The following is a 26373-nucleotide window of genomic DNA, read 5'->3' as shown; positions in this document are numbered from 1 at the left end:
ATTCGCTCTGGCAAACAGTGTTGTATGCTAAGGTTAACGTTAGCTGGCCTTTTAGCTAGCTGTTTAAAAATCTAATAGCTTTTATAATTTATGTAAAAAGACAATAATACAAGTTGTGTAAGCACATGGAAATACTTTTTAGCGATGTATTTCTTTCAGACTTATATTATGACTTAAAAGTGGCGCGCTGTCAGTGACGGGACAGTGAAACTAGTCCCGGAACTGACCCTGTTGATATTTGGTTTTTATTTGGTTTATGTATTTTTTAAAATGTATTTTTGAAAGATGTGTTTTTCTCCGTGTTGTCATTTGCGTGGGCATCGTTTTCATGAAGTTCTTCAGCTAATCCGTCTTTAGCCTCTCCCAAACGGATGCATTTCTCCGGCCAGTTGGTGGCGACAACAATATTTTGAGTGTAGTTAGCCATAAAACCCAAAGAAGAATTCATCCGCCATTTCACTAGCTTGCAGCCGGCCAGCCTCTCCAAAGGCATTACATTAAATCCTACATTTATTCAATACTGCTCAAGTGAAGGTCCACTGCCAAACTTAGACAATATTTTAATAACTTTTTGAAGTAGTCTACTGACCGCAAATTCATTCAGCAACAAATCAGCGGAAACAGAATAAACTGCGAAGATGTCGACCGAGGCCGCTGCTACGGAGAAACCAGGCCAGGGGTAACGTTTCATTAATTTATTCTTTTGTTAGCTAGTTGGCTAACTAAACTATTTAACTTACCTTCCTGCTCGTTAAGGTTTGGCTACGTGTAACGTTACATTATGTCTCCAACTGCCTAGTAGCATCTAGCTTAATGGTTATCTAACTGGCTAATCACCACTAACTAGCTAATCAATTGATTCTGCTAACGTTAGCCACAAATGTGCGTGCTTGCACTGGCATGAGATTATCAAATTAGCTACAGTAACTAGTTAGCCCCCCCCAATATTTTTTTAAAAACTAACTAACGTTAGCTAACTGACCAATTTGTCCTCGCCCTCCTATTTTTTTAGTGAAGTACGCCATCACTTGCTACACAATAATTTTTTTGGGGGGTTCAACGCAACTTGTAGTGTTGGTCTTATGTTTCATGAGCTGAAATAAAAGATCACAGAAAGCTTATTTCTCTCAAGTTTTGTGCACAAATTTAACACTGTTAGTGAGCATTTCTCATTTGCCAAGATAAACCATCCACCTGACAAGTGTGGCAAATCAAGAAGCTGATTAAACAGCACCTTGTGCTGGGGACAATAAAAGGCCATTCTTAAATGTGCAGTTTTATCACAAGTTTTGGGACAGTGCAATTGGCATGCTTACTGCCAATTGTCCACCAGAGCTGTTGCCAGAATTTAATATTACATTCTCTACCATAAGCCGCCTCAAGTCATTTTAGAGAATTTGGCTGTATGTCCAACCGGCCTCACAAACGCAGACCATGTGTGACCACGCCAGCCCAGGACTTCCACATCCGTTGTCTTCGCCTGCTGAATCTTCTGAGAACAGCCACCCTGACAACCGAAGAATTTCTGTACAAACTGTCAGAGAACTTTTCGGGGAAGCTCATATGCGTGCTACACTTGTTGCCCTCACCAGGGTCTTGACCTGACTGCAGTTCGGCCTTGCTGGAGAAGTGTGCTCTTCACAGATGAATCCCGGTATCAACTGGGCAGATGGCAGACACATGTTGTGTGGGAAAGCAGTTTGCTAATATCAAAGTTTTGAACACAGAGGTCTATGGTGGCGCTATGGTATGGGCAGGCATAAGTTACGTACAACAAGCACAATTACATTTGCTCGGTGGCAATTTGAATGCACAGAGATACCGTGACGAGATCCAGTTACCGCCAATATCCAGCAAGTTTGCACAGTCATTGAAGAGGGGGACAACATTCCACAGGCCACAATCAACAGCCTGATCAACTCTGAAGATGTCGCACTGAGGTAAATGGTGGTCACACCAGATACTGACTGGTTTTCTGATCACGCCCCTACCATTCTTTTTAGGGTATCTGTGATCAACATATTTTTATTTTATTTATTTCACCTTTATTTAACCAGGTAGGCAAATTGAGAACACGTTCTCATTTACAATTGCGACCTGGCCAAGATAAAGCAAAGCAGTTCGACACATACAACAACACATAGTTACACATGGAGTAAAACAAACATACAGTCAATAATACAGTGAAAAATAAGTCTAAGATAAAATAAAAATAAGGGAGGTGAAGGCAAACAAAATATATAAATAAATTAAAATAAAATATAAAAGGCCATGGTGGCGAAGTAAATACAATATAGCAAGTATAAAAAATATATATATATATAAAAAAAATATGCATATCTGTATTCAGTTATATGAAATCCATAGATTAGGGCCTAATTTATTTAAATTGCCTTACTTCCTTATGAAGTGTAACTCAGTAAAAATTGTACGTTGCGTTTTGTATTTTTGTTCAGTGTATTGGAACTTGAGTAATAGCCAACTAGCTAGTTATTCAAACACGAGACGGGTTGGTTGTTTAGCAACAACTGAGCCGTGCGCAACTATGGGGCGAAACAAACAGGGTTGGTTTAGGTTGTTGACAACATGTAAGCTGTATTTCGTCTTCAATATTTACAAAAAATATATATTTGCACATTCAGCACTTCTCTCAAATACATTGTTATTGGCATGAAATCAGTCACCTCAAAATAAGACATGGTATCAGAGGTCGACCGATTATGATTTTAACTCCGATACCTATTAATCGGCCGATTTAGTTAGTTATAAAAAAATATATATACATTTTATATATATATATTTGTAATAATGACAATTACAGCAATACTGAATGAACACTTATTTTACCTTAATATAATACATAAATAAAATCAATTTAGCCTCAAATAAATAAACATGTTCAATTTGGTTTAAATAATGCAAAAACAGTGTTTGAGAAGAAAGTAAGTGCCATGTAAGAAAGCTAAAGTTTAAGTTCCCTGCTCAGAACATGAGAACATATGAAAGCTGGTGGTTCCTTTTAACATGAGTCTTCAATATTCCCAGGTAAGAAATTTTTTAGGTTGTAGGAATTATAGGACTATTTCTCTCTCTACGATTTGTATTTCATATACCTTTGACTATTGGATGTTCTTATAGGCACATTAGTATTTCCAGTGTAACAGTATAGCTTCCATCCCTCTCCTCGCCGCTACCTGGCCTCGATCCAGGAACACATCGACAACAGCCACCCTCGAAGCAGCGTTACCCATGCAGAGCAAGGGGACCAACTACTCCAAGTCTCAGAGCTTGAAACGATATTAGCGCGCACCCCGCTAACTAGCTAGCCATTTCACATCGGTTACACCAGCCTAATCTCGGGAGTTGATAGGCTTGAAGTCATAAACAGCGCAATGCTTGAAGCATTGCGAAGAGCTGCTGGAAGAACACACGAAAGTGCTGTTGAATGAATGCTTACGAGCCTGCTGGTGCCTACCATTGCTCAGTCAGACTGCTCTATCAAATCATAGACTTAAATATAACATAATAACACACAAATACGAGCCTTAGGTCATTAATATGGTCGAATCCGGAAACTATCATTTCGAAAACAAAACGTTTATTCTTTCAGTGAAATACGGAACCGTTACGTATTTTATCTAACGGATGGCATCCATCAGTCTAAATGTTGCTGTTACATTGCACAACCTTCAATGTTATGTCATAATTACGTAAAATTCTGGCAAATTAGTTCGCAATGAGCCAGGCGTTCCAAACTTGCATATACCCTGACTCTGCGTGCAATGAACGCAAGAGAAGTGACACAATTTCACTTGGTTAATATTGCCTGCTAACCTTTCTTTTAGCTAAATATGCAGGTTTATATATATACTTCTGTGTATTGATTTTAAGACGGGCATTGATGTTTATGGTTAGGTACACGTTGGAGCAACGACAGTCCTTTTTCGCGAATGCGCACCATCGATTATATGCAACGCAAGACGCTAGATAAACTAGTAATATCATCAACCATGTGTAGTTATAACTAGGGATTATGAGTGATTGATTGATTGTTTTTTATAAGATAAGTTTAATGCTAGCTAGCAACTTACCTTGGCTTCTTACTGCATTCGCGTAACAGGCGGGCTCCTCGTGAGGCAGGTGGTTAGAGCATTGGACTAGTTAACCGTAAGGTTGCAAGATAGAATCCCTGAGCCGACAAGGTAAAAATCTGTCGTTCTGCCCCTGAACAAGGCAGTTCAGGGGCAGAACTGGTGGGTTACACCGTTCCTAGGCCGTCATTGAAAATAAGAATGTGTTCTTAACTGACTTGCCTCGTTAAATAAAGTTGTATAAAAAAAAATACAGCAAAATCGGCGTCCAAAAATACCGATTTCCAATTGTTATGAAAACTTGAAGTCAGCCCTAATTAATCGGCCATTCCGATTTAATCGGTCGACCTCTAATATCAATGACAAACTAGATTGTTTCATCTTGTTGTTCTTGCTAGTGATCTGGCCATTCAGAATCACAACAACATGTAGACTTCTGCTCCGTGCACATCGTTTTTGTCAGCTAACCCATCTATGGAATATATTGCATATCTGGAAAAGGGGTGAAAGTAGCAGACAAAACTCCTCCGCAATTTACGATGGAGCTGAGCGGTGACTAGTGTGGGCAGACTGGAGCTTCGACATCACATACAATGGAAGGTTTTATCAGTCTTCTGATTAGCACCCAATGAAAAGCCCTCAACTACAACGTGTAATTTCGGGCTATTCTTTGGGTGGTGAAATCAGTGGTTTATGATAACTACATTTTGTGACATCGGAGCTTCACTACACCCACACTAGTCCCCGCTCCTCTCCATCGTAAATCTTGGAGTTGAGTTTAATTGGCTAGGGCGAAAGGGAAGCTAAGCTATTTTCAGACAGCCAGCGGAATATTGCAGACTTCCCCGCCGAGTATGTTACTTGCCCCTCTAGTTAAAGCGGCTAGTGCCTTCAAACACAAGGGTGACAGCCGCCAGTGACCATAGCATTTAAATAAATATTATTGACGTGTGAAAATATGTGTGCTTTGACACCATAAGCATGCATTAAAATGAATTTACATTCAATAGAAATTATTAATAAAAAAAATGGCTAGCTAGAGTGGGCTAGACTGTTTTCTACTGTGATTGGTCAACAACTGCATCACTTGGAAAAAATAAAGCAGAATCCTATTTTCTCCGCCTCTGCTGAGAGGCTACAATTTTGCCCTCCGCCTAGGCTTCATTGAAAATGATTGAGCTACCCCGTCCGCCGCGTGCTGTCTGTCAGCGCCTTTTTCGTAGCCAAGTCGTGACTCCTTAGCTCGCTAGAGCAACTAATTAGACCAGGCCAGAAATACTCGGACAGGCTCTTGAAGTTGGCCTAAGAATAACCAATACAACACGAGTGAAGAGTTTGCATTTAGCTAGCTAATAAATTACAGCTACATTTCTAGACATCAATACAAAGGGTAGCTAGCCATTTTTTTGGTAAGTGGACGTTTCAACTCTTGTTCACCATCAGACCGACTCCATCAATCAATAGCTACAGATTGTAACACCAGATGTGATTTAAATCCCAAATATTTGTACTATTATACTGGTAGTTACAGGTGTGGCTATACAAAACGTCACCAGAGACTTTTCAACTAACCTGGTATGGATGACACTATCTTCATCATCGATTCGTGGAGACAGGGGTCTCATAAAATGTCCGTGTCCAGTTGCAGGGGGTCTGTTTTAGAAAATGCTGCGTTATTAAAATATATTTTTTTGGTCATTTAAGTAATCCAACAATGTGTACTCCGCCATCTTGTCTATTTCAAGTCTTCTCTCATTGATTGAGAGATTAGAAAAATACATGGAAACTGGAGACTTTTACATCACTGGTTAGAGGACAGTCAGCTACATTTTGGAATGTTGTGTTTTGATACGGGGTCACCAAAACAAAGAGAAAAGCAACACTTGTCATCAATGTTCCCTCTAATTCTCTGGGGCACTGAGGACATTTTAGGTCTTGTGAGTGGAAACTAGAAAGTTGTGAGAACTTAATGCAACTTCCGGTGCACGTTTACTGTGAGCACTGAGGCTGTACCAGTACAGTTGTAGCCAATAGGCCATTGTGGCTATTTGAGCATAATGTAGGTCTACCAACAAAACCAATGGAGCAAATCCCATAACATTTCCACTTGGAAATAGTTTATGATTTCTGAGAGCCTGCAGTAGCCTGTATGTGGTGTTCAATGCAGGCCTACATTGCATGACTCTTTTATTTTTATTTAATTTATTTTATTTTTATTTTTACATAATGAAGGGCTTGCCATTAAATATTTTTACTTGACTGTAAATTGCATTGTATGATGCAAGAAACTACAAAACAAGCAATTACCATGCAGAGAATTAGACAATATAGGCCACCCCTCTGCCTATTGGCTTATTTGCATATTCAAGCCTGTCTCAAAATACAACACTGCCCCTTAAATTAAGACAAGCTTTTTACCTGAATTTTCAAAGAAATGTAGCCTACATGTTTGGTGCTCTTCTAAGAAGCAGTAACTACCCATTGCTGACCTATACTTATCTATAACTGGGTTATAACTCGCGAAGAATATCAACATGTGCACGCACACGCGAGGCTCTGATCTGAAAAGCGCATTCACTTGGAGGTAATTGAAAGAGATCCCTGCCAATAGAATTCTACTCCTTTGCACTCTGGCTCTCCCTACAACAAAGTCAGACTCAATATTGCAAAGTTAGATTTGTTTTGGTTTGTTGCATTGAAAAGGGGCTGACTATAATGTTGATTTGATCAAACTTATCTATATAGTGCGAAGTCAGTGAAGTTCAATCTCTTGCATCTCTGCGTGGCTTGGCATTGCTTCTGCGTGGCAGTCCTGCGCCCTCGTGCAGCTTAGAGAGGACATTGCTTGTCAGTCACTCATCGATTTATCACGTTGAAATCAATTGCACAAAAGGGGGGAGATGAGGTTACGCGTCCTGTTAACACAGCGCAAAAAACACACGGAATATGGGAATGTGTACATCACTGGTTAGAGGACATCTAGCTACATTTTGAAGTGTTGCGTTTTGAATCAAGTGGGTCGCCGTTTGTTTACAAAACAATGAGAGCGGAGCCTTGTGAGTCACTGTGTTGTGCAGCACACACTCAGTGATCTAGTTACGGTATGGAATTCACAATTAAATGTTTGCCAGCTAGATATCTTAAAACTAAGTTAACTGTCTAAAGTGTGCTAAATGCACTGTAGTTGTGCAGTTGGTTTGCTAATTTAGTAGCTATCTAGCTAAATGGTTAGCTTCTTCCAAAATCAAGCTTGGCTTTGAAACAGCAGAGAATTCCCTCCTGGATCTAGAGCTTTGCCGTCTAATATTTGTTTTGTGCGTGCAGCAAACTGTGAGTAGCATTTTTGAGTTAATTTGTAAAATGGGGTGTCTGTCCTGCAAATAGTTTAGGTAAGAGACTGTATAAAATGTTTCCAATGCACTCGTTAGCATTTAGTTAGCTTTCTCGATGGGCTTTTACATATACTTGTTAGCATTGTTAATCTTCGGTATTAGAGGCTCAGTGTTACCAAATATCCCGTGATGGCACAGGGTCGGTATGACAATCTGGATACCGCCCCAAGCCTAAGAGACCTCCCCGAATTATCCGTGCCATTTGAAGGGGGGAAATGATAGCGTTCTAAGTCTTGCGACCCCCAGTGTGTGCGTATGTATATATAAAAAATAAAGATACTGATCTGTTTTTAAGCAATTGAACTTGTCATTGTGTTTACTATAAACTTTTATACTAAAATCACCAATCTGAGGTAAAAAGGATGTAATTCCCCCCAATTCGATGTGGTCAAAACGTCAGCTTGTGTCCGCATCATGGAAAGTACCGTAATATACATTAATTAGATATGGTAAAATTGTCATAATTTGGTCTGATAGTAAATTAAGCAAACTCAGATTTCATCAATGCTTTTCTCATAAGTTAAGCCATTTAGACATTTTTTAAATGCGCATTTTAACCGGGCGCTCTAGAAGGAGCTCCCCATAATGACTGCAGCAGCCATTAATTCGACATCCCTACCATGATCGTGAGTGCGATATCAGGCTCCACTCCAGGTAACTAGGTTTATCGGTCGGGTAGCTAGCAAAGCGATCTGATTTGTTCGCAGCTAAGTTAGCTAGCCAGCTAACTAAAGTCATAATGAGTTAATCTATTCTTAGTTACCTAATACATACATATCGAGCTAATGTGTTTTTTCTTTACACAGGGAAATGAACGGCAAGGCCAAGCATGAACCCAATACCAGGAAGGAGAGGCCCCAGAAGCGTGGAGGTGGTCGCTTTGAGCCCTATGGAAACCCATCAAAGAGATACCGTGTGTTTGTCAGCAACATCCCATACGATGTGAAATGGCAGGCACTCAAAGATCTAATGAAAGAAAAAGGTAAGGTGTTAAGAGTTGTGTTGGATCCGCTGTAGATATGAAGACCAGCATGGCTAATGAAGCCTTCCATAACTGGTCATTTGTGTTGAACCACTTCACCATGTTGACTGGAAGGCCTCTGGCCTGTAAAGGACCCAAGTTGCAATTATTAGCTATGAGGTTCTTGGTATGTGGACTAGGTGGCAAAACTTCAAATGGGAGCGGGTTTTCCATGGATTGGCCTGTGTTCTGCTAACTCCGAGATGTTTCAGATTTCAGAACAGTTCTGTGATTTCTGCCTTTGGCTAGTCATTTTTATAGTGCTGCGAATAGCATTATAAATTTGTGCTTGATCTCTTCAGCTACACTTGATTGAACAGTGGGAATCTACCAACTAAAGGGGGCTCTTCAAATGAAGTACAGAGCTTATAGTATATGGGCAATCAATTCCTGTGTTGGGTCTTGAATGGTATAGCAAATTGCGTTTCTCACAAATGCAGAAAAATTGAAAAACGTACTTATTACCTTGAGACATAATGAATTGTTCTCAGGTGCTTACGCTACAATTGTTAAAGCGGTTCTTGCTGCGTATGTTCTGCGTGATCCTTTTCTTGGGAGATTGTCAAATGTAAGAATTTTATAATGTTTGATAACTGGTTCTGTAATTATCTTAATTTGCAGCATGGATCAGTTGTCCTCAACTTATCTTCAATTTGGATCCTGCAACAAAAGCAACGGTGTACTGTTTATCTAACAGTTTAAACAGACGTTTACATGTTTTTGGCAAAGCTATAGATATGTTAGGTCGAATGTAGTAAATAGCACCTGCTTTTAATCACGATAAAGCATAGGTGTTCTGAGAGGTTACCAATGCTTTTCAGAAACAGAATTTAGTGTTTGGATATAATTGAATGTGGCGTTAAATTGCATTCTCTTTTTTAGGTTTGTTGTTTCCGCAGATCTCCATGTTGTACCGATCACGGATGTGTGTTTGCGATTTCTTGGGGTACAGGTCTACAAAATGAAGCATCTTCTTACGCCTGTTCTTGTTTCAGCTGACGATTGGTTCATGTCCATTTATGGTGCTGACTCATTTGCTGGAATTAGCAATGGTTGTCCCTCTGTTAGTTACAAAGTTGGACACTGTTGTGCCTCCAGGTCCAATGTATGTACAACTTTCCAAAAATGTAATTCCATGTTCTTCAGACATTGGAGATAGCTGAGTTGGTACAATTTAGTTTTTCGTGTGTATTCATTCAAAGGTGCGGTAGAACCGTTGTATCAGTCAGTGGTTCTAAATACATTTAACAAGGAACATGGATTTTGGAAGGGTGGACTCGTGGTTTCAAAAGGCTTCGCAAACTTTTATTCTGTCAAGTTTATATTTAGAAAAGGGTTCCTCCATGATGACAATCCATCCGATAACAGGGCTGGTAGCTATTTGACTATTGTTCTTTTCATTCTATTGGTCTTTGTGTTTCGGGACTCGGCAAGAACAGGCTAAGAAGCCATTTTAAGATCCAGTAAGAGCTTTTTGTAGATCTGTACCAGAATTGTGCTACTGAGGTGCTTGGGGGGAGGCTCTGGAGTAGCAGGCCGAGCTCACGGTCACCAACCGCTTGTGTGTCTGCTCTAAACCCCCATTGTTCTCTCGGCTTCTCTCCCTTGGTGTGTGTCGTCTGGAATCTGATTTGTAGTGGGTGAGGTAACGTACGTGGAACACTTAATGGACGGAGAAGGCAAATCAAGGGTAAGTGCAATAGACAAACATGTGTTTGTCAGCTTGAGTTTCCTTTTCTTTAATTGTGGGGATTTTCAGACATGGAGTGTTGATGAAAGCGTGTCAAGTGGGTGACGCTGAACAGAACATGTTGCAGTCTGGCACTGAATGACGTCATCTCATGGGTTGGCGTCGTATTGGGAATTCAGGTTCCAGTAGTTTGGAAAGTCCATTTTGCTGCAGATTTGTTCATCTGGGACTAAAGTGGGGCCCAGCCCCCAAGAGGTTGTAACGTGCAATAGATTTGAGTCCATTGAATTGTTTTTGTCGAACAGATATTTCCTTCAAGAGTCCATTTTGTCTGTGGAACTTCTGCTTTTGATGTGGACAATGTTTTAAGGGTTTAGATTCACCAGACTTCTGCATTTGTTATATTGTCTGGTGACCAGCTTTTAAGCTGTCAACTCATTTTGAAAGAGTAGCTGACTGTTCTAGGCTAAGGCCATACAAGTGAGTAGAATGTGTTTAACCTTGTTATTGAATATGCATGAAGTCATTGTTCTCTACATTGCCATGACTGATTACTAACTCGAATGTTGTTTTTCTACTTCAATGATGCTGTTGTGCGGCCTTCAATCAACAAAGGGTTGTGCGTAAGTATTTTCTTCATCCAGTCTTTATTCTAATAGATGTCTCAGTTTTAAGTTCCTGATATTCATCATGGTTTTTGTCTCAACAGGATTGTTGAGTTCAGGACTGAGGAGCTGATGAAGAAGGCTGTGGAGAAGGTCAACAAGCACAACCTGAATGGTCGGCCCCTGAAGGTTAAAGAGGTAAGCAATATTTTGTTTAAGATAATGACACCAGAATAAAACAAATCTATCATTAGGCTTGTATTTCCTGTTTGGTAATGTTGCCAATGTTTCTCTAATCCTATTTCCCCAGGACCCAGATGGTGTGATTGCCCAGAGGGATTCACACAGGGCCCAGGGTGGTGGAGGTGGTGGTGGGCCCCCAGGCGGCCATGGTGGAATGAACATGGGGATGGGGATGGATCGCATGAATATGGAGCGGATGAACATGGACTGCATGGGCCCAGGACCGGGCGGCCCACCCATGGTCAACATCCCCCCCAGCCTCATGAACAACTCTAACATCCCCAATGAGATCATCCACGGGCTGCAGGCTGGCAAGATCGGAAGCACGGTCTTCGTAGCTAACGTAAGTCGCGGATTGTAGTCCAGTATGCCAATATAGATATTTTTAAAATATCAGTTGAAGTCATATATTGCATTATGTTATTGCAAGTATTTTAACCTTGTCAATTAGGGATGCACCGATATGACATTTTTGGCAGATACCGATATCCTATATTTTCCTTCCTTTTAAATTTCGCTGCTTTTTAAGCATTCTAGTACAGTTAAATAGTTGAAACACACACGCACTGACCAAAAAGTTAATTTGTTGGCATTTACGTATGTCCCCATTACCAGTAAAACATAATCAAAACCTATTTCTTCCACTCGTTGTGCTGTTTCATTGTTTGTTCAGTCTCAACCAGGATTTCATCATGCATGTCAAGCAGCGAAGTTTCAGCTCTGTCTGTCCGTGGCCTCTCTTCCTCGGGTGCGCACTGTCACTGTGTCCGTTTCCATCTTGTCCAGCTGTTTAACATTCTCACGTAAACCATGTTTCTTGTCTGCATCGAAGTAGCGGTCCTTGTACCTAGCATTGAGCATGGTGGCGACACAGTAAAGAGGCTCAGAGAATGCCGCAGAATCGCTTGTTCACAGCCTATAGAAGAGTACTTTTCCAAGTTAACCCGACGGTCTGTTGGCATTTTTGTTGAGCAGGTGTTTCAATGCCATGACAGAGGGTATCACGTCTGCTGCAGATGCAGTTGATGAGCTTATTTCTCCAGTCAGTTGTTTGAATGGAGCTAGGAGTGTGTTCATGTTTAAAACATGTTCTCAAATGCCATTGAAATGGCAGCAGTGGTATGAGAACCAGCACATTCTTGAGCATGCAATACGGATTTCCTCAGTACGAAGTCCTTGTCAACCCACTGTGCTGTCAAACTCCACATGCTCATGGGGCTGACATCGCTGGTCCAAATGTCAGTCGTGAAGCTAATAGCAAGTAGCTCAGGGATGTGCGTTTCAATAATACTGTGTAACTCCGGTAGGGAAACATCTGAAAAATAGCGCCTACTTGGTACAGCCGGGGCTCGAGGTGTTCGACCAGTCGGAGAAAGCCAACATCATCTACGACAGAGAACGGTTGATTGTCAAAGGCAATGAATTCCATTATCTTGCCGATAATTGATTTCGCCTTTGAGTTGTCTCAAATGTTCTTACTCTTTCAAATGACTGCTTGACTTGAACTTGTTTAGTTGTTGGAAGTGTGCGCTTAGTATGTTTCTGCTTTTGTTCTGTGTAGTGCTGTATTTTTCGTGGCGCCATTACGTAATCTACCTATGTTATATGTATGCACGTCAGCTTTGACATCGGTTTTGCACATCGGCGTTAAACTAGACACCGGGCCGATGCTGGCATTTTTAGATAATATCTTCCGATTCCCTATTGTCAATGCAATGTTGTTTCCAGCTGGACTACAAGGTTGGCTGGAAGAAGCTGAAGGAGGTGTTTGGCATGGCAGGAGTGGTGGTGCGTACTGACATCTTGGAGGACAAGGATGGGAATAGCAGGGGCATGGGCACTGTCACCTTTGACATGCCTATTGAAGCTGTCCAAGCCGTCAGCATGTTCAACGGTCAACTACTGTTCAACCGGGTCATGCATGTCAAGCTGGTAAGCAACATATATTCTAGAGACTAACATTTGTTAATTTTAGTAAATGTTCAAACTGTACACATTTTAAGCAATGCTTGTGTTGGATATTTCAGGATGAGAAGTCCTTGCCAAAAGGAGACTTTGCACCACCGGAGAGACCCCCAGCACTACCCCGTAAGTACAATGTGTCTCCCCCCCAAAGTAAACGAAAAACAGAAAACTAATCTGTCCAAAATGTTGAGTATCTTCAAGGCTAGCTTCCATAGGATCTTCAATAGAAGGGCTGGTAGTATTTGTTTCTCTCAGTCATCCATTGCTTTTCCCTCAGGTGGCCTGAGTGGCATTGGGCAGGGACTGGGGCCTGGTGGCCAACCCATTGACGCCACTGCACTGAACCGAGGTGGTGGTGGAGGAATGGGCAACATGGGACCTGGGGGTAAGGGGCTGTCTTTGTGATCCTCCTTCACATAGAACTTTAATTTGACTTCTTTCAGTCACTTACTAATTGTTTGGTTTATAGGCATGGATGGCATGGGCTTCGGTGGTGGCATGGGTAGAATGGGAGGTATGTATGTTTTGTACTGCGTTGAATGAGTTCAGTTCATCAAATCGTTTGCATTGTGTTTTTTTCTAATACATTTGAGTGTTAAAGATGACATTTTGTTCTGATTTTTTTCTCAAGACATGGATAACTTTGGTGGAGGAATGAACAACATGGAGCGCTTTGGACCATCAGGAATGGGACGTATGAATGGTAAGGAAATTAATTTCACTCTGACATGGTACGTTCACATTTGGCTGGTCTTCTAATAGTTTTATCTCTTGTGTTGTCAGAGATGGACCGTGAGATTGGTGGTGCTTTTGACCGGGAGTGTGGTCGAAATGAAATGGGCATGTCTCGCAATAATTTTGGGGAGTCCTTTGATAGAGGAATGGGTAAGTACTTTAAGGATTTGCTAAATTTCTTGCTCATGTGTTGAACACGCCTGAAGCTGATTTCTCACAGGACCTAAACTCTGCCTCAATTGTCGTTTCTTTTGTTTTCTGTTTTCCCTCGACTTACAGGTAGCTCACTGGGCATGGACCGCATGAGCTCTGGCATGGATCGCCTGGGTGGTGGAATGGACCGTCTGGGTGGGATGGAGAGGATGGACCGTGTGTCTGATCTGAACAGGCTGGGGGGCTCTGGCTTTGACCGTATGGGCTCTGGGCTGGACCGGCTGGGTCCTAGTATGGACAGACTTGGTTCTGGCCTGGATCGTATGAGCTCCAGCATGGACCGCCTGGGCCCAGCTGGGTTTGACTGCCTAGGCCCATCCAGTTTAGACCGCATGTCCGCCGGCCTGGACTTCACCTCCCCCATGGGCATGGCGGACCGCATGAACACCGGCATGGAGAGGATGGGAACCAACTTTGACCGCATGGGGTCTGCTGGCATGGACCGCTTCCCGACCACCGGGCTTGACCGCATGGGCTCCACCATGGACCACATGGGCGCTGCCGGTGTTGGAGGCCAGTATGACCGGCCTGCTGAGATGGAACGTGGGGGCTTTGGAGGAAATGGCTTTGGAGGAGCCGGAGGTCCTGGGGCCAACGCCAGGAAGGGCTGTCAGATCTTTGTCCGGAATGTAAGTGTCTCTAGAGAAATAAGTGTCCCCATTGTTGTGGTTAAAGCGTATTCAGCATATTGAACTAGTATTCGACAGTCACCATTGTAAACTTCAACTGATCGATTTGACTCTTCTCTTGTAGCTGCCATATGACTTCACCTGGAAGGTGCTGAAGGATACCTTCAATACATGCGGTAAGAACATAATCTAAACTTTTCTCCTCAATTTTGTGGTATCCAATTGTCTCATCGCTGCAACTCCTGTACGGAGGCGAGGCGAAGGTCGAGAGCCATGCGTCCTCCGAAACCCAACTGGTTCTTGACACAATGCCCACTTAACCCGGAAGCCAGCCGCGCACCAATGTGCCGGAGGAAACGCTGTACACCTGGCGACCAATTGTGCGCCTCCCCATGGGTGTCACGGCCGGCTTCAACAGATCCTGGACTCAAACCCAGAATCTCTAGTGGCACAGCTAGCACTGCGATGCAGTGCCTTAAACCACTGCGCCACTCAGGAGGCCTTTTTACTACTTTCTACATTGTACAATAATAGTGAAGACATCAACTAACACATGGAATCATGTAGTAACCAAGTGTTAAATCAAAATATTTTAGATTCTTCAAAGTATCCACCCATACATCACTCCACATCCACCCATACATCACATCCACCCATACATCACTCAAAGCAGCCACAACTGTCAGTAACAGTGTCCATGATTGAGTCTTTGACTGAGATAAAATGGTCAAGTTTAAGTTGGACCGCCGAGTGAATGAAAAGCAGCCAACAAGTGCTCAGCATATGTGGGAACTCCTTCAAGACTGTTGGAAAAGCATTCCAGGTGCTGGTTGAGAGAGTGCCAAGCATGTGCAAAGCTGTCAAGGCAAAGGGTGGCTTCTTTGAAGAATCTAAAATATATTTTGATTTGTCACTTTTTGGGTTACTACATGATTCCATGTGTTTTCATAGATTTGATGTCTTCTATTCTACAATGTATAAAAATGTAAAAAATGAACACGACCTTGAATGAGTTGGTGTCAATTTGACTGGTACTGTACGTAAGGACTTTCTTGCACCCAAGAGGCCAGTGCTGTAGTCAAGTCACTAAACATCTGTAGTCCCTAGTGTTAGTCCTTTTAAACTCGAGTCAGAAGCCCCTAAAAGCTGTGGTCCAACAATTTTTTTTAAATCTGAATTGTTGCTTTAAGGGTAACTAGATATTACAACGGTTGCATATTTAACATACTAATAACTACAACAGCAAGTAAGAGATTTTCTGACGCATTCCCCTCTGGTCGAGTTCTAGGGAGTCAAGTCTCTTGCGAAATAATAATCTTAAATGTAATTTAACAGGATTGAAAAACACGTAAATGGAATGTGTAAGTTAACCCACAACATTTCACAATTACACCATGGTGAGTCTGACCCAAGATTCAATTGGAACGTCAGCCAAATAATTTGAACCCGTATCTGCTTTCTTCTGCAGGTATCGTCCAATATGCTGACATCAAGACAGAGAATGGCAAGTCCAAGGGCTGTGGCGTGGTTCGCTTCGACAACCCGGAGACTGCCGAGAGAGCCTGTCACACCATGAATGGCTACAGGCTGAATGGAAGAGAGATCGATGTCAGAATTGACAGAAATGCATAATCGTCCAGATTGTCATTTTGACCCTGATATTTGCATATTGCTTGGTTTGTTGGGCATTTGTAACAGTGCAAATGTGTACTTTTAGTTATTGCTCATCTGTGCATTTTTTGGTGACAATTGTATTTCTTTATTTTACTTAATGCTTCACTTCATTGCTTTTTGTTCTGAGGTGTTTTGATAATAAATATCATTGGAATTTTGTTTTCCGTCTCTTCCTTGCCACTCAAGTGTACTATCGTAGCTTGGAATCGCAATGGAGTAGATTTGTTTCACTATGCTAGTCACTGGGTATAAAAATAAAGAACTATAGAATATATAAATTAGAATCCCAGTAACACGAAACAACTGTCTGTTCACGCTGGAAGGTCTGACACTTTCTCCAAGCTTCTCTTCTAGGCGGAATGTAGCTGAAACTGCAGAGCTGTCTCACTTCTGAACCTGCAAGTCAGGCTCATTACTGTTGTCCCCGCTGTTACTCACACTCGGCCTGAGGTAGTTCTCTGCAATAGATGAGGGGATGTCATCTGATGCATCCATATCCTTCAACACAGAAACAATCATTAATAACTGGCTAGCTATCTGAAGAACGATCATTTGGCTAGGCAAGAAGTTACTAAACTTGTGTGAGTAAACTATGGAATAGAGTGGAGAAGCAATTTGTTTATCATAGCAACATGTGATGGCAGCTAACTACTTTCCTCAATGAATGTCAGTTCAAATGCCTTGGTGGTCAGATTAGAAATCCCTCGTGTGATGCTCTAAATGTAGTCTGCTGGTTCTTTTTGTACAATACCTTCTCGAAGAGGGAAGCTTGTGAGTTCGGAGAGAATCCCATATGTTCTTTGAAAGTAAAAGCAATGGTATTGCGGAAATGTTTGCTACTTAGCTTGCTAATGTTGGATAAATATCTAGCTAACTTGACCTCGAGCCTGTCGCTGCAGTGTCCAAATTTTCACCCATCTTGTATGGGTTAGCGTTTTTTTTAACATCCGCTTATTTTCTTTCTCATTCAGCATATGGACCAGCGCCTAAAGCGGCAGTGATACAGTACTTGCGCATTATCAGGCATTACTTATTTGTATGTGTTGCTGTCGGTGTCTGTCTGTTTTCTTTTATACAAAACCAAAGATTCTTATAACACATTGTTCTATCCTTGTCCGAGCCATAGTTGGCGCTACTGCTAACACCTCTCCTGGTCTGGATTTTTGCTTTTGAAAATAATATATTTTTAATCATGATGCATGCATCTGCCTATGTGACAAAGTTGGTGCTTTCATCCGACCCGAACTATTTATTTTTCGCTTAAGGCGAAAATGTCCAACTTTCTTCAGGCTCCTCCACATATACGTCAGAAGGTCATCAGCGGGAAAGGTCACAGGCAATGCAACCAAGATGGCGGCCTCCTTGTGTCAGTGTTACCAGGTTAGTTGTCATTAAAACATATTTTTCCACATTGTCCTTTAACCAGAAATAATTAACTTAATATATTATTGAAAATAGCGATGGAATGCTTATATACTCGAACCGCCTTCTCCACTGCAATACGTTTTAACGCCGAATCAGACTAATTTAGCAGCAAGACTTCTCTGAATGGAATCTTGTGTCGTGCCGGTGTTTGGCCCTTGATTCATAACCGTATAAAATGTGTACCAAGCAGTAGTTTGCTGCTCTCTGTATGCACATTTCGAATATGCATCATTTACACTTTTGCACACTTATTTCAATAGCATAGACAGATGACATGGATATCGTTTACATGTCACATTCAATTGCACAAGACTCTGAAGGTTTTTTTAACCCTCAAAGTAATTTTTGAAAATGAAATAAAACTGTATAGGCCAAAGTTAACAATTGTAGCTAGTAGGAGGAATCTGTTAATTTCATAAGCAATAAAGGCTATGTTGTCTTCAACATTTTTGCAATCATGATCTCTGAGGTGGCAACATCAATTCTCTTGGGCACTTAAATTGTAGGTCTAACAAATCTTCTCTGCCAATCATAATGTGGCCAGAACACAATTTTATAATGATTATTTCTAATTGTGTATTTCTCTCTCTAGCTGTGTGTCAGAAGAAGTTTGCTTGTCTCCAGTCCTTCATATTTGCTCCTACACAACAAACCTCATGTATACAGGATATGTGGGTCTCTCACAAGTTCTTCACAGGTAACAGTGACTGTTCCCCCTTGTGATAATCATTAATTGCGTACTAGTAGCATTAACATTCAAAGTGCAGGCTGTGTGTAAATCCCATTTCTGCTTTAGCCAACTTGTCTTGTCCAACAATGTACTCTTGTTGAATGCAGAAGTAGTCAGATAACCAAAATTCTTTGATTCCTATGCAGAAATACACGACCAAAAGTATGTGTACACCTGCTCGTCATACATCACATTCTAAAATCATGGTCATTAATTGGTCCCATCTTTGCTGCTATAACAGCCTCCACTTTTCTGGGAAGGCTTTCCACTAGATGTTGGAACATTGCTGCGGGGACTTGCTTCCATTCAGCTACAAGAGCAATAGTGTGGTCGGGCACTGATGTTGGGTGATTAGGCCTGGTTTGCAGTCAGTGTTCCAATTTATCCCAAAGGTGTTCGATAAGATTGAGGTCAGGGCTCTGTGCAGGCCAGTCAAGTTCTTCCACACCGATCTCAACAAAATATTTCTGTATGGACCGCTTCAGCACTCAACGGTCCCGTTCTCTGCGCTTGTGTGGGCTACCACTTCGCGTCTGAGCTGTTGTTGCTCCTAGACGTTTCAACTTCACAATAACAGCACTTATAGTTGACCAGGCCAGGAATTTGACAAGCGGTCTTGTTGGAGAAGTGGCATCCTATGCGGTGCCACATTGAAAGTCACTGAGCTCTTCAGTAAGGACCTTCTACTGGCAATGTTTCTATGGAGATTGCATGGCTGTGTGCTTGATTGTATACACCTGTCAGCAACAGGTGTGGCTGAAATAGCTGAATCCACAAATTTGAATGGGGTGTCCACATACGTTTGTGTATATATAGTGTGTGTTCCCCTTTCTCCAACTCATGCAATGCCTATATCTTGCTCTAGGTACGATATGCATCAGACAGGGGAGGTGGCCGAAAGGGCTTCTTTGGGGGGTTCTTGGACAACCTCAAGCAGGAGCTCAGCAAGAACAAGGAAATGAAGGAGAACATCAAGAAGTTTCGTGAGGAGGCCAAAAAGTTGGAGGAATCAGAAGCTCTGAAGCAAGCTCGGAGGAAATATGTAAGTGCTGCCATCCTTTGAACAGCTTTATTCCTTGATCTTCAGGTGGACATTTGTGGCCCAGCAAATAATTTGAAGCGCATGTCACGTGTTGTTTCATTGTCACATTGGACAAAGGATGTTGTTATGCAGGTTGGATTGAATAATTACTTGATTTCTTTCCTTCACTATTTTACTTCCTTAGCAAACCATAGAGTCTGAAACTGTGAAGACGTCTGAAGTTCTGAAGAAGAAGTTAGGGACCTTCTCAGAGACTGTGAAAGAGGTACATGGATTGCTGTTTAGTTACTCATCAGCCTTGATGACTAAACTTGAGCATGGTAAATGTAGAGCTGCATGCTGTCAATTAAATGGAAACATTGACATGAATTACATAGTGCCATCGGAAAGTATTCAGACCCTTTGACTTTTTCCACATTTTGTTACGTTACGGCCTTATTCTAAAATTGATGAATAATTTTTTCCTCTTATTTTACCCCATAATGACAAAGCAAAAATAGGGTTTTAGAAATGTTTGGAAATGTATTAAAAATAAAAACAGATACCTTATTTACATAAGTATTCAGACCTTGCTATGATACTCAAAATTGAGCTCAGGTGCATTTGTTTCCATTGATCATCCTTGAGATGTTTCTACAACTTAATTGGTGTCCACCTGTGGTAAAATCAATGCATTGATTTGGAAAGGCACACACCTGTCTTTATAAGGTCCCACAGTTGACAGTGCATGTCAGAGCAAAACCAAGCCATGTGGTTGAAGGAATTGTCCGTAGAGCTCCGACACAGGATTGTGTCGAGGCACAGATCTGGGGAAGATTACCAAAAAATGTCTGCAGCATTGAAGGTCCCCAAGAAAGCAGTGGCCTCGATCATTCTTAAATGGAATAATTTTGGAACCACCAAGACTCTTCCTAGAGCTGGCCGCCTGTCAGTAAAACGCACATGACAGCCCACTTGGAGTTTTGCCAAAAGGTACTTAAAGACTCTGACCATGAGAAACAAGGTTATCTGGTCTGATGAAACCAAGATTGAACTCTTTGGCCTGAATGCCAAGCGTCACATGAACCATGGGGGTGGCAGCATCATGCTGTGGGGTTTGTTTTTCAGCGGCAGGGACTGCGAGACTAGTCAGGATCAAGGGAAATATGAACCAAGTAAAGTACAGAGCGCTCAGGACCTAAGACTGGGGTGAAGATTCATCTTCCAACAGGACAATGACCCTAAGCACACAGCCAAGACAATGCAGAAGAGTCTTCGGAAAAAGTCTCTGAATGTCCTTAAGTGGCCCAGCCAGAGCCCGGGCTTGAACTCGATCGAACATCTCTGGAGAGACCTGAAAATACCTGCGCAGCGAAGCTCCCCATCCAAACTGACAGCGCTTGAGAGGATCTGCAGAAAATAATGGGAGAAACTCCCTAAATACAGGTGTGCCAAGCTCGTATCGTCATACCCAAGGAGACTCGAGGCTGATTTCGCTGCCAAAGGTGCTTCAAAGTACTGAGTAAAGGGTCTGAATATTTATGTAAATGTGATGTTTCAGTTTTTTATACATTTGCAAAAATGTCAACCTGATTTTGCTTTGTCATTATGGGGTATTGTGTGTAAATTGATGAGGGGGGGGGGGGACGACTATTTAATCCATTTTAGAATAAGGCTGTAATGTAGCAAAAGTTAAGGGGCCTGAATACTTTCAGAATGCACTGTATGTAGGTCTATGTCTTCGGCATGTCAACAGAAACGGTGTGTGTGTGTGTCTCAGACAAAAAGTTAGTGTCTGTTTGTTTTTAGGGTCTGGAAGAGGTCAGTCGTACAGATATAGGGAGGAAGATCAAGGAGGGCGTGGAGGAAGCAGCGAAGACAGCCAAGACGTCTGCGGAGTCTGTGTCCAAGAGTGGAGAGAAGCTGGGAAAGACCGGTGCCTTCAGGGCAATATCTCAGGTGAGAAATGGATAGGTTCTCCAAGGTCCAAAAGGATCAATTCAGCACTTCAAAGTCAAATACTGGGTTTGGTCATGTTCACTGCATTATAGAAATCACTTGCTCCATTTTTTGGGGGTTGTCACTGCATAAAGTAAGCAAGTCAAATGATCAGGAGGGAATGTACAGAAACAACCCATTGCTTAGGGAGCTCATCACAACAGCCCATGCATTTCCCTAAAGCCTGCTGTGTGTGCACATACAGGGTATAGAGAGTGTGAAGAAGGAGATTGATGACCTTAATCAGAGTGGGCCCTACCGGGCCCCCAAAAGACTACGGAAGAGGAGTGACTTTTCATCTAAGGCTGCAGAAAACGAGAACAAGGTCTTCGAGGCCAATGAGTACGTGCTGACAGTCTCCCACTCTCATTCTGTTTCGGTAGAGCTCTAGATTTTTATTTGAGCAGAATTATCTTTAGAACTCAAAATTTGTCTCTCAGACAAGCTCAATATCACACAATATTTATCAGTGCCCAAATTGCACTTGCAGGTATAATTTGGATTCACAGTAAGGGTGAAAATGAGTTCTAGTCTAGATAAGTGTGTGTGTAGTGGCATGGCCGTGAGCACTGAGCAGTGATCTGTTTTCTAGGGAGGCCATGGGGGTGGTGCTGCACAAGGACTCCAAATGGTACGCACAGTGGAAGGACTTCAAGGATAACAACATGGTTTTTAACAGTAAGGACAGCCTGTCTCACTATCAGTTTGTTAATCTTTCTGATGTCTGCCGTAGTCATTGCAGTCTAAGTATCATCCTTTCCGAATCATAATGTAGGAAGATGATGATATTTATATGATGAAGACTGAGTTATTACTCTAAAATATTACATTATTGCTACGTCAAAGAATGGTATGAATGTCTGCCACTGTAAAACGTTTGTCCAGTAGATGGGGCTAAGTGTATAAACTACCTATCAGTGGCTTAGTGCTTGTTACTCTGCTGGGCGTGGTGCGTTTATCTTTACTAAGTGCCCTTTGTCCTTAACTTTTGACTTTACCTTGAACATTTCCAAATTCGAACTGTCGTCATGGTTGGCAGTCAGAAACGTTCCGGTCTCCAAAATCATAGTCTTGAGGGTGCACATTGTAAGGGATCCGAACCTAGTGTAGACAGGGATCCCTCTGCTAGCTGATTGACTGCTGTATCAGACGGGTGAACAGTGTCCTGCTCCTATTAAAACCCTGGTGCTAATGGGCCCTCACTAACGAGCAGCAGGTAATGGGAGCCCAGGGACTTCCTAGGGGTTGGGGATGAGAGACTGGGGAGCAGTGGCTTTTTTTTTTTACTAGGAGCCTTAAACGACTGTTCCTGTTGTGGGTTTTTACCGTAGCTTTATACAGGGAGCAAGCAATTAAGCATTACCTAAGGAAACTGCACCGACTATAAATCATGTTTCTGACTTGTGAAAAGGAGCTATGATTTACAGTAAGGACATTGTGCAAAGTCAATAGAAATAAATTGTATCAAGTTTCTTATTGTCACATCACAACTTGCCTGACACTGTAAATACATCATGGAATTCAATCTGGGTATGTTGGTACTGCGTGTGTTATCAGAGAATGTGCCAGCGAAGTACAGTAAGTAATCAATCACATATCAGAGCGATACTGTACAACGACCCACAGCTCAGTCCCTGTGTTTGATCCATACAATACAACTCAATGCCCTGACCTTGGGGTAACACTACTTATGCTGAGTGCAAATGACATCTTCCCCCAGCCTGTTACTCTTTGTTTGACGTTGATGCACTGCAATTAACTGAGATGACTCACTATTTGCGTTCTCTTCCCAGGGTTCTTCGAAATGAAGATGAAGTACGATGAGAGCGAGAATGCCCTCGTCAGAGCGTCTCGTGCCGTCACAGATAAAATGACCGACCTCCTAGGTAACCTACTAACTTCTCCATGCCACCAACCCTAACCCCAATCACGTATTTGGTTAGTGGGCTCGGTCTTTGTTCTTGTTTTAAAGTTGTGTGTATGTCTGGTCAGGTGGGCTCTTCTCCAAGACCGAGATGTCTGAGGTGCTGACAGAGATTCTGAAGGTGGATCCGTCGTTCGACAAAGATGTCTTCCTCAAGCAGTGTGAATTTGACATCATACCCAACGTCCTGGAGGTAAAGAAATATCTTTCCTCCCCTGACATTGGTGCGGTACAGATTGTGTTGAAGGCATACAGTAGGAAAACAGATTTCTCATTTTGAGCTGAAGACACTCGGGGGAGAGAACCCTCCATGTAACAGTTGTATGTCACTGCAGTTAATAGAGACACTATACACATTTTTCGATCTGCGATCTTGAACATTACTTGAAACATTAGTCTGTCTCACTTAAATCTGATGAATATCCAGACAAATTGTAAAATCAATGGAGCACTTCTTTCCCCGCTGTCCAGATACATTTATTTAATTTTTATTTGTCTATGTCTGCAGTGCCTGAGGTGTGGATATCACCCTACTCTGACCTCTCTGTCTGCATTACCTCTCTGTCTTTCTGTCTGCAGGCTATGATCCGAGGGGAGCTGGAGGTTCTGAAGGACTGGTGTTATGAAGCGGTAAGCACTTTTTTTATTGACCAGTTTATCGACTATTCATTTGGACACCGGCTGAAGATGAATTGATTATTTTTGAAGTACTGTAAATGTAGACCTGCAATAGTGATGTTGAGATTTTCAGTAATAGTTTTTTCCTGCCCTTGTTGTTCTTAACCCACACCTCTCTGTCTTGTGTAGACTTACAGCCAGCTGGCCCACCCCATTCAACAGGCCAGGGCTATGGGCCTGCAGTTCCACTCTAAGATCCTGGACATAGACAACATTGATGTGAGTTACCCTAGGCCTTTTACGACCGTCTCATCCTAATATTTGTTTGTGGGATTTGCTTTTCTACTAGTGTATTTTAATTGTGTGTGTGTTCAGCTGGCCATGGGGAAGATGATGGAGCAGGGTCCAGTGCTGATCATCACCTTCCAGGCCCAGCTGGTCATGGTGATCCGCAACACTAAAGGAGACGTCATAGAGGGAGACCCTGTGAGTAGAATACACCCTCCATCTCTACTCTGGAAATGAGGATCAATTGTAAAAGTATTCAAACAGGGCTCTGTTTGTCTCTGAGCTTGGCTAATCAGACATGGCAATGTTTCAGACCTGGGGGTGCATCTCTTATAGTCTAAAATGGCTTCCTCCCTTTATCTTTCGAATGAGCGAAAGAGAGGAAGCCAGACTAGTCTATTGAGCCCCTGCCGACTGTCAGCCAGACTCCACATGAAAGCCTCCTGAGCTGTAAATCTGTCTGATAGGCCAGTGAGGGCACCTCAGGGAGTCTTTGGATTGGAGGAGGGGGGGAGCTGGGCCTAATGGGAGGGTATCCACTCAGCCGCAGGAAACTGGCACTCCCTCAGTCTACCGCAAGGCACTGCCAGGGGATTTAGGGAGGCTGGGCGTTTTATTTGTTCTATTGTTGATTATAACTTTTTTTCCCCCTTGTCTCTCACTGAGAGGATAAGCTGGACAGGCTAGCAGGGAGGGTTGTACACTTTGGACACCTGCTCAAAAGCATTGAAAAGTGACTTAATTTTCAACTTGCCAATACCTTTGTCTGTTTGGCCCACAGGACAAGGTGCTGAGGATGATGTATGTGTGGGCCCTGTGTCGAGACCAAGAGGAGCTGAACCCCTACGCAGCCTGGAGACTCCTGGATATCTCTGCCTCCAGCACTGAACAGATCCTCTGAGACCAACACACACATACACCCAGGGCTGGAAGACTGAGGAGAAGAGGAGGCGGGCTGGACGGGGGAGCATGGAATTACCACAGGGACATGAACAAGCAGTGCTGACCCTTTCAGCAACCCAGCTAACTCCTCCTCCAGCATGGTTTTGGGTGGCCCACTGTGGACTGCCTCTTATGGCTGCCCCTCATGTACCAGACTGGTAGTCTTCACAGACCAGGATAGAGGAGACCCAGACTGGATAGACCTGTGTTCCCACTGGGTGACTCTAGGGGCAGTAGTCCACTCAGAGCAGTCGCTCTGTCCTTCTGTCTGTCACACCATGGTCAGATAAGTTGATACTGTCCTCCTCTCCTAGACATAATTATGTTAACTGGAGGATTGAGGATAAAGTGAAGGGTGTCTTTTAATGCTTCTCTGTTGATCCCTTCCCAGTTTGGGGAGGACATTTTGGATGCCATGTGGTCCACTAGTGCCCTATACACACATTTGTATGATAGCCCAGTCTAATTATTGAATTGAGAAAATCTCTCTTTTTTTTTTAAACCCTGCTTCACCTTCAGACATTTTGTTTGAAGAGTTTTTTGTACCCATTTGCTGTAAAATGTTTAGGCTTGCCTTAAATACACTTGGAAATATCTGCTGATATTTTTGACGGCAAACTGTTTATTATTAAAACCTCAACGAATTGGGACTTCAATGTATGGCATGAGCTTTTTTCTTTTTTTTAAATATATATATTTTTTGAGGACAAATCCCAAAAAAAAATCTGTTGAACCAAATATTAACACTATTGTTTTAGTGTCACTAATTAGCATTCAGCCATTTAGCATCTGTGAACTTGGTGGTATGGCACACAGTAGATTTGGAATTCCAATGTTTTTTATAAGGCCTCCAAACAACGCCATGCTGCTAAACAGTCCTAACACAATGGTGCCACACAAGGGGCTAGTCAGACCTCATTATTAATAGAGACAGATGTTTATGTACACGTGGATCCACCACTCTTCTGACAACTCATTGTATTGTGATTTGCTGCTATTTAGCTTTTTCCCTCCTGAGATCAGTGTATGTCATACTTGAGTGTTTGTTTTTATATCAAGCCCACTTGGCATAGACAGAAGGCTCCACATACTGGGGATTTTTATGATGGTAGTTTCTCATTACGTCATGGCCAAAATGAGTCAACATAATAAACTTTTATGAATTCCAA

At 42.3% G+C, this 26373-nt stretch overlaps 2 protein-coding genes and 1 long non-coding RNA gene across 4 annotated transcripts; 2 read left to right on the top strand and 1 right to left on the bottom strand.

Annotated features, from left to right (window-relative positions):
• On the top strand, positions 1-16417 carry LOC139540932 (heterogeneous nuclear ribonucleoprotein M-like). 2 transcript variants are annotated; one of them, XM_071345006.1, is made up of 15 exons: positions 1-679; positions 8290-8465; positions 10142-10194; positions 10810-10817; positions 10904-10997; positions 11110-11385; positions 12771-12974; positions 13070-13130; positions 13285-13392; positions 13477-13521; positions 13639-13710; positions 13791-13892; positions 14022-14584; positions 14709-14760; positions 16053-16417. In XM_071345006.1, exons 1-15 carry the CDS (start codon positions 639-641, stop codon positions 16214-16216), a joined length of 2019 nt encoding a protein of 672 aa, XP_071201107.1. In that variant the 5' UTR covers positions 1-638; the 3' UTR covers positions 16217-16417. The 2 variants fall into 2 exon arrangements, with proteins under 2 accessions (XP_071201107.1, XP_071201106.1); XM_071345005.1 differs by lacking the exons at positions 1-679; positions 8290-8465; positions 10142-10194; positions 13477-13521 and having other exon boundaries at positions 10660-10817.
• LOC139540934 (uncharacterized) lies at positions 16320-17357 on the bottom strand. The gene is made up of 2 exons (XR_011668287.1): positions 17010-17357; positions 16320-16756 (listed from the first exon to the last, which is right to left on the bottom strand). It is a non-coding gene; the product is annotated as an uncharacterized lncRNA (long non-coding RNA).
• On the top strand, positions 17227-26373 carry LOC139540933 (mitochondrial import inner membrane translocase subunit TIM44-like). Its single transcript, XM_071345007.1, has 13 exons — positions 17227-17638; positions 18276-18380; positions 19279-19455; positions 19640-19720; positions 21244-21393; positions 21638-21774; positions 22025-22110; positions 23226-23318; positions 23425-23549; positions 23936-23986; positions 24164-24253; positions 24350-24460; positions 25044-26373. The coding sequence occupies exons 1-13, from the start codon at positions 17609-17611 to the stop codon at positions 25161-25163; spliced, it is 1356 nt and encodes a 451-aa protein (XP_071201108.1). The 5' UTR covers positions 17227-17608; the 3' UTR covers positions 25164-26373.

This window comes from Salvelinus alpinus, chromosome 16, assembly GCF_045679555.1.
Source record: "Salvelinus alpinus chromosome 16, SLU_Salpinus.1, whole genome shotgun sequence".
NCBI classification, from domain to species: domain Eukaryota; kingdom Metazoa; phylum Chordata; class Actinopteri; order Salmoniformes; family Salmonidae; genus Salvelinus; species Salvelinus alpinus.
This window is presented reverse-complemented; position numbering and strand designations above follow the sequence as displayed.

Bases quoted from the DNA above. Each gene is read 5' to 3' on its own strand.
- LOC139540932 (XM_071345006.1), top strand. From the start codon at position 639: ATGTCGACCGAGGCCGCTGCTACGGAGAAACCAGGCCAGGG. The intron at 680-8,289 runs GTAACGTTTCAT...TTCTTTACACAG, and splicing joins ACGGAGAAACCAGGCCAGGG to GGAAATGAACGGCAAGGCCA. The intron at 13,393-13,476 runs GTAAGGGGCTGT...TTTGGTTTATAG, and splicing joins GGGCAACATGGGACCTGGGG to GCATGGATGGCATGGGCTTC.
- LOC139540933 (XM_071345007.1), top strand. From the start codon at position 17,609: ATGGCGGCCTCCTTGTGTCAGTGTTACCAG. The intron at 22,111-23,225 runs GTAAGGACAGCC...TTCTCTTCCCAG, and splicing joins TAACAACATGGTTTTTAACA to GGTTCTTCGAAATGAAGATG. The intron at 24,254-24,349 runs GTGAGTTACCCT...GTGTGTGTTCAG, and splicing joins TGGACATAGACAACATTGAT to CTGGCCATGGGGAAGATGAT.